The following is an 8,332-nucleotide window of genomic DNA, read 5'->3' as shown; positions in this document are numbered from 1 at the left end:
CACCAGGAAGGCAACACACCATCCTTAAGTCCCGCCTGCTGCCACAAAAACCCTGGTCAGTTCCTCTCACTATGGAGTCCCCTATTACCACGGCTCTGTGCGATGTCCGACTCTTCCGCTCTGTCTCCATGCCAACTTTTGATTGACAGACCTGGCCGCCTTGCGGACTGGGAGTGTCATCTGTCTCTACTGTTTCCAAAAGATTCAACTTGTTCCTGACAGGTACTTCCCCCGGGGTCTCTTGCACCTGTCTCCTCTCTTGCACCTGTCTCCTCATCGTCTGCTCTCTTCTGTTCTCTTCTGGTATGGTTGGTGTAATAACCTCACTGAAGGTCTTGTCAAGAAAGATCTCGTTCTCTCGGATGAGCCTAAGGTCCTCGAGTTCTTTCATCAGTGCTGCAATATGCTCTGTCAGTAGCTGAACGTGCACACACTTTCCACACTTATACGAGCCAGACACACCAGAGTCGTTGACCTCCCACATCAAGCATGTAGCACACTGAACCAGCTTGGCAGTCATGTCTTCACCCTCTTCAACTGTGGCGTAATCACTTTACTCAACCTCCTTGTCAAAGACTCCTGAGCTAAAGCCTCACTCTTCAATCCACAGGAACTTCCTTGGACCCTCTTTTTGGGGTAAGTCTGTGGACTTTTAATTTAGATTAGAGGAGGCCCTACTTTGTAGGACCTGGGGTCTAGAACACACCCACTCAAATAACAATCACTTACCTTCCCAACCGGCTTTGCGCTCCGACTTTACTTCCGCCCAGCTCCCACCACTCTCTGATGCGAAAAGACCGTTGGCATCGAGGTAAGTTCTTAAATAACAATCACTTACCTTCCCGACCGGCTTTGCGCTCCGGCTTCACTTCTGCCCAGCTCCCGCCGCTCTCTGCTGCGAAAAGGACGCTGTGTTGCAGCTCTGGAGCCAGGATCAAGGATATCTCAGAGAAGGTGCAGAATTCTCAAAGGTGAGAGGGACAGCAGGAGATTGGTGTACAATTTGGAACAAACAACATAGGAAGAGATAAGGACAATATTCCGAGGGCAGGATATAGGAAGTTAGGCAGGAATTTAAGAAAGGAGGTCCACGAGAATAGTAATATCTGGATTATTTCCAGAGCCACGAGCTAGTGAGAGAAGGAACAGGAGGATAGAGAAGATGAATGCGTAGCTAAGAAGCTGATGCAGGGAAGAAGATTTCACATTTTGTATCATTAGACTGTCTTCTAGGGTAGAAGTGACTTGAACAAGAAAGATGGATTGCACCTAAATTGGAAAGACATTAATATACTGGCTGCTAGAGCTACTCAGGAAGATTTAAACTAGTAAGGTGGTGGGGCAACAAAGCAGAGAACGAAGTAGGACTGAAAAATTAAACTGCATTTATTTTAATGCAAGAGGCCTAACAGGTAAGGTAGATGAACTGAGGGCATGGTTGGGACCATGGGACTGGGAAATCATAGCAATTACAGAGACGTGACTCAGGGATAGACAGGACTGGCAGCTTAATGTTCCAGGGTATAGATGCTATTGGAATGATAAAAAAGGGAGCAAGACAGGAGGGGTATGGCACTTTTGATTAAGAATAACATTAGAGCTGTACTTCAGGAGGATATTCCTGGGAATATATCTGGGAAGTTATTTGGGTGGAAGTGAGAAATAAGAAGAGGATGATCACCTTTTTAGGATTGTACGATAGATCCCCCAATAGTCAGCAGGAAATTGAGGAGATCTCAGTTATCTGTAAGAATAATAGGGTGGTTATGGTAGGGGATTTTAATTTTCCAAACATAGACTGGAACAGCCATAATGTTATGGGCTTGGATGGAGTGGAATTTGTTATGTGTGTAGTAGAAAAATTTCTGATACAGCATGTAGATATACGTACTAGAGAAGGTGCAAAACTTGTCTTACTCTTGTGAAAGGTGAGGCAGGTGACTGAAGTGTCAATGGGGGAGCACTTTGGAGCCAGAGAGCATCATTCTATTAGTTTTACAATGGTGATGGAAAAGGATAGATTGGATCTAAAAGTTAAAGTTCTAAATTGGAGGAAGGCCAGTTTTAACAGTATTAGGCAAGAACTTTCGAAAGTTGATTGGGGCAGATGTTTGAAGGTAAAGAGACAACTGGAAAATCTGAAGCCTTCAAAAATAAGATAACGAGAATCCAGAGATAGTATGTTTCTGTGAGTATGAAGGGCAAGGCTGGTAGGTGTACGGAATGCTGGATGACTAGAGAAATTGAGATTTGGTCAAGAAAAAGAAGGAAGCCTATGTCAGGTATAGATGCAGGGATCAAGTGAATCCTTATAAGAGTATAAAGGCAGTAGGAGTATATTTAAGAGGGAAATCAGGAGGGCAAAAAGGGAAATGAAATAGCTTTGGCAAATAGAAATAAGGAGAATCCAAAGGGATTCTACAAATACATTAAGGACAAAAGGGTAACTAGGAAGAGAATAAGTCCCTTAAAGATCAGTAAGACCACCTAGTGGAACCTCAGAAGATGGAGGAGATACTAAAAAAGTATTTTGCATCAGTGTTAACTGTGGAGAAAAAAATGAAAGATATATAACATGGGGAAATAAATACTGACATCTTGAAAAATGTCCATATTACAGAGTAGGAGATGCTGGACATCCTAAAACACTTAAAGGTAGATAAATCCCTGGGACCCAATCAGGTGTACCCTGGACCTCTGTGGGAAGCGAGGGAAGAGATTGCTGGGCCCCTTGCTGAGATATTTGCATCATCGATAGCCACAGATGAGATGCCGGATGACTGACTCATGATGTGCCACTATTTAAGAAAGGTGGAAAGGAAAAGCCAGGGAACTATAGACGAGTGAGCCTGGCATGGGTGATGGGTAAGTTGTTGGAGGAAACTCTGAAGGACAGGATTTACATGTATTTGGAAAGGCAAGGACTGATTAGGGATAGTCAACATGGCTTTGTGCATGGGAAATCATGTCTCACTAACTTGAGTTTGTTAAAGAAGTAACAAAGAGGATTGATGAGGGCAGAGCCGTGGATTTGATCTATATGGACTTCAGTAAGGTGTTTGACAGGGTTCCTCATAGTAGACTGGTTAGCAAGGTTAGATCACACAGAATACAGGGAGAACTAGCTATTTGGATTCAGAAACATCTCAAAGGTAGAAGACAAGAGGTGGTGGAAGGTTGCTTTTCAGACTGGAGGCCATAACCAGCAGTGTGCCACAAGGATTGGTGCTGGTCCACCGCTTTTTATCATTTATATAAATGATTTGGAAGTGAACATATGAGGTATTGTTGCAGATGACTCTAAAAGTGGAGGTATACAGGACAGCGAAGGTGATTATGTCAGAGGACAAGGTCAGATGGGCCAATGGGCCAAGGAATGGCAGATAGAGTTTAATTTAGATAAGAATGAAGTACTGCATTTTAGAAATGCAAATCAGGGCAGGACATATAACCTTAATGAAGGTCTTGGCGAGTGTTGGTGAACAAAGAGACCTTGGAGTGCAGGTTCATTGTTCCTGAAAAGTGGAGTCGCAGGAGGATAGGTTAGTGAAGAAGGCATTTGGACCTTTATTGGTCAATACGTTGAGTGTAATAGTTGGGAGGTCATGTTGCAGCTGAAGAGGATATTGGTTCGGCCACTTTTGGACTATTGCATGCAATTCTGGTCTCCGTCCTATAAGAAGCATATTGTGAAACTTGAAAGGGTTCAGAAAAGATTTACAAGGATTTTCCACGGTTGGAGAGTTTGAGCTATGGGGAGAGGTTGAAAAGGCTGGGGCTGTTTTCCATGAAGCATCAGAGCTGAGAGGTGACCTTATAGAGATTTATAAAATCATGAGGGGCATGGATAAGGTAAATATGCAAGGTCTTTTCCCCAGGGTGGAGGAGTCCAAAATGAGAGGGCATAGATTTCAGGTGAGAGGGGAAGAAAATAAAAGGAATCTTAAGGGCAACTTTTTCAGGCAGAGGATGGTGCATGTATGGATGGAGCTGCCAGAGGAAGTGGTGGAGGAGATGAATTCTGGTATGGTTATAACATTTAAAACTTATCTGGATGAGTTTATGAGTAGAAAGGTTTAGAGGGATATGGGACTAGACTTATGGTGGATATCTGATCGGCATGGATGAGTTTGACCGAAGGGTCTGTTTCCATGCTACATAACTCAATGACACGCACCTCTCATTATCACTTATTTACTCTCACCCACTCCCCATTCTCGCTATCACTCACTTAGTATCAACCATTCCACACTTAGTTATGACTCGCTAACTATCGCCACTCCTGACTCTACCATTCATTTCCCACTTTCACAATTTTCCACCATTGACAATCCTGCACCTTCACTATCATTCACATCTCTAATTCTCATAATCACCCACTCTTTTACTATTTCACATGCTTGTTATCTTCCAGTCTGTGATTTCTCTATCATCATTAGATGGTATATGAGGTGTTCCAATCAAAGCAGGAAAATGGTGGAAGTTAGAAACATTCCTGACCAAAAGAAATTTGGAGCATCAGTGACTCTAGATTAAAGATTTCTTAGTTGAAAAAAATAGAATAAAAGTTGTAAGTCTCTTGATAATTGTTCCCTGAGCCTCTTCAGTGGCTTAACTGATGACAACTGTAAGGAGAGAAGTTATTCGGTGTAAGAATATCTTCAATGACAGATGGTGTGTTACAGTTGGTCTCAATCCCTCTGGGTTAGGGTGTAACGATATGCCAGTGTCCCAGTCCTACAAATTAAGTGCTGCTCTAAGTGTATGTATTTAAATATTGGGTGAGGACAGGATCATGCTCAGTTGTAAGGAAATCAGAAATTGCTGGTTCTGTTCTGCAGGGTCACTGGATCTGAGACATTAACTCTGCTTTCTCTCCACTGATGTGCCAGACCTGCTGAGTTTTTCTGTCAATTTTAAATTTTGTGCCTGATATCCAGCATCTGCATTTCTCTGATTTCATGCTTAATTACATTGCATCCCACAGTTGAACAACTCACAACATTCACTGTCACACAGGAATAAACAATACTTGGATAAGAATGAGAAATTGCCTGGCACACACAGGAACTAGACTCTAGAGAAAAAAAATGTTTTCAAACATCAAGGGGAGGAACTAGTACAAAGTGAATTTTTGTGGAATGAAAACCAGACAATGTGAAATTGAGAACAATGTGGCAAAGAAAGCTAAATATGTAAAATACATCAATATTCCCAAATACCTTTTGATATTAATTTGATTTGTTTTGTTCTGATCAGCTATTCGCTTTGATGGAGTCAATGTGTTTGGATATACTGTTTGGTCCCTACTAGATGGCTTTGAATGGCAGTTTAACTATACTATAAGAAGAGGATTGTTCTATGTGGATTTCAACAGCAAGAACAAGTCTAGGATTGCAAAATCCTCTGCATTCTTCTATAAACAGATTATAGAACAAAATGGCTTTCCAGTGACTGAGGTTAGCCAAAGAGTGAATGGACAATTTCCATGTAACTTCTCCTGGGGAATTGCAGAAACAGATCTGCAGGTAAAAACAAACTTTTTTTCTCTGATTTACAGAGGTCATTTACAATTTCAAGTTGTGAACATGGATCCTGTCTCCCTGAAATTTTGATATCAGAAAATTACAAGGTTGTTCATCACATCCAAAACTGTAAGCCTCCCGTTTACTTTCTTTTTTGATTTCAGGTAAACAATGTGGCTTTATCTCCTGAATTTGTTGACAACAGCCTTTACCTTTGGAACCGTAGTGGAGATCAGAAACTATATAAAGTCAGTGGAGTGACTATGTGGCCTCATCCATTTAAGTGCACTGATTTCAGGAACTTCAAGCACCATATAGCATTGGTGAGGAAGATGAATGTATCTCACTACAGCTTTGCTTTCAAGTGGGCCAAGATTCTACCCAATGGTGATCCATCCAGTGTAAATAGAAGTATTCTAACTTATTACCATTGTATTATTACAGAACTCTTAAAACTGAACATTGCCAGCACTATCACTTTGTATCATCCAGTATCTGGTGATATTGACTTACCTGCACCACTGCTGAATAAGGGAGGATGGCTCAACAGAGAGACTGCTGTTGCTTTCAATGATTATGCAAAATTATGCTTTCAAGAATTTGGCAACTTGGTCAAATTGTGGCTCACTATGAATGAACCAAATATAAATGTTCAGAGAAGCCCTGACACCTACAGGGCAGCACATAACATGATCATTGCACATGCTCTAGCCTGGCACACCTACAATAGAGACTTTAGAAATAAGCACCATGGACTTGTGTCTCTGACATTGCGTGCTGACTGGGCAGAACGAGCAAATCCCTTCGTTGAATCCCACCACAGAGCTGCTGAGAGGCTCCTGCAATTCCAAATAGCATGGTTTGCAGATGCCATTTTCAAAACTGGAGATTATCCACATAAAATGAGGGAGTACATCCTCTTTAAAAATAAAAAACGTCTCTCCAGTTCGTTCTTACCATATTTCACTGATGAAGAAAAACAGATGATTAAAGGAACTGCTGACTTTTTTGCAATCAGTCATTTTACCACAAGGTTAATCTTACATCAGTCCAAAAATGGAACCAAGTATGAAATGGACCACGATGGGAGTTTGTTGAGAGATGTAACATTGTTGACATTTCCATCCCCCTCCCATTTCTTCTTTCCTTTTCTTCCCCATCGTCAAACTCATTCTGAAATGGCAGTTGCACCATGGGGGATACGTAGAGTCCTACAATGGATTAAATCACGCTATGGAAATATGGACATTTATATCATGACCAATGGAGTTTGGGACAGCTCCAGTGTCAATGATGCATTTCGAATATATTATCATAAAAATTATATCAATGAGGTTTTAAAAGGTGAGTCCTAATATTTATAGATGTTTTCTAATCAACATGTTCAGAAATGCTGGTACACATCTCTGGAGCACATTAGACTGACATAGACCCCCCTGAGCCAGACGTAGGGACACTATCATTGCACCACAAGGGCCCTGCCTACTATTTATATACTTAGGAAGAAGCATTCTTAAAAATTGTGACCCATGGTTTATGTCTTTTAGATAGTTGAAATGATAACTCAACTGACAAAGTTTATTGTATTGATGCCAATAGCTAAAAAATGTATTAAATAAAATAGGTATTCAGAGTTTCCCTGAGGCTTAGTTCTTAAGTGGTCCAAGAGTTCAGAGTTAATGATTTCAGCTCTGATTGGCTTCAGCTAGTTGTGGTAAAGGTCAGTCAGCGTTCCTGTTCATGTTTGCTGTCTAGGATCCTGCTGGGAGTTACGAATGGTTACTGATCTCAGTTACAATAATAGATAATACATGATGAATCCATCACTGGTCATGGGATGTAGGTGTCACTGGCTGGCCAGCATTTATTGCCTATTCTAGTTGTCCTTGAGCTGCCTTCTTAAAGCCACCACAGTCCATGTATTGTAGGTAGACCCACAATGCCACTAGGGAGGGAATTGCAGGATTTTGACCCAGTGACAGTGAAGGATGGGGATATATTTCCAAGTCAGGATGGTAAGTAGCTTGGAGGGGAACTTGCGGTGATTGTATTTCCATGTATCTGCTGCCCTTATCCCTCTAGATGGTAGTGGTCATGAACTTGGATGGTGCTGTCTAAGGAATCTTGGCGAATTTCTGTAGTGCATTTTATAGATAGTACACACTGCTGCTACTGAGCATCAATGGTGGAAGAAGTGGATGCTTATGAAGGTAGTGCCTATCAGGTAGTGGGCTGATTTGTCTGGGATGGTGTCAAGCTTCTTGAGCTGCACCCACCCAGCAGGCAAAAATGCTGACAGCATGAGATGGGAAAAGGGAAGAAAGGGGAAAACACTTGAAAACATTCAAATACAGGTAGAAAGTTTATGTTCAATGCTTCAAGATACTGCTCCATGTTTGGTTTCACTGCAGCTGACAAAGTGCAAAAATTAGATTAGATTCCCTACAGTGTGGGACCAGGCCCTTCGGCCCAACAAGTCCATACCGAATCTCCAGAGTAAGCCATCCAGACCCATTTCCCGCTGACTAGTGCATCTATCACATGGACAATTTAGCATGGCCAATTCATCTTTGGATTGTGGGAGGAAAGAGCTGAAAAATGTGTTGCTGGAAAGGTGCAGCAGGTCAGGCAGCATCGAAGGAGCAGAAGAATCGACGTTTCGGGCATAAGCCTTTCTTCAGGAAGGAGGAAGGTGTGCCAAGCAGGCTAAGATAAAAGGTAGGGAGGAGGGACTTGGGGGAAGAGCATTGGGGATGCGATAGGTGGAAGGAGGTTAAGGTGAGGGTGATAGGCCGGAGAGGGGGTGG

The 8,332-nt window shown here is 42.1% G+C and overlaps 1 protein-coding gene and 1 long non-coding RNA gene across 3 annotated transcripts in view; one reads left to right on the top strand and one right to left on the bottom strand.

Annotated features, from left to right (window-relative positions):
* The window catches only part of LOC122551228, a 28,358-nt gene that overhangs the window by 5,063 nt on the left and 14,963 nt on the right, over positions 1–8,332 (bottom strand). The gene's annotated exons all lie outside the window — the stretch shown is intronic.
* Positions 1–8,332, top strand: part of LOC122551212 (beta-klotho-like) — a 35,956-nt gene that overhangs the window by 22,053 nt on the left and 5,571 nt on the right. The window contains exons 3-4 of the mRNA XM_043692825.1: positions 5,260–5,528; positions 5,690–6,869. Of these exons, the coding sequence (XP_043548760.1) occupies positions 5,260–5,528; positions 5,690–6,869 (1,449 nt within the window). The remainder of the gene's footprint in view (positions 1–5,259; positions 5,529–5,689; positions 6,870–8,332) is intronic.

This window comes from Chiloscyllium plagiosum, chromosome 1, assembly GCF_004010195.1.
Source record: "Chiloscyllium plagiosum isolate BGI_BamShark_2017 chromosome 1, ASM401019v2, whole genome shotgun sequence".
In the NCBI taxonomy this organism is placed as follows: Eukaryota; Metazoa; Chordata; class Chondrichthyes; order Orectolobiformes; family Hemiscylliidae; genus Chiloscyllium; species Chiloscyllium plagiosum.
This window is presented reverse-complemented; position numbering and strand designations above follow the sequence as displayed.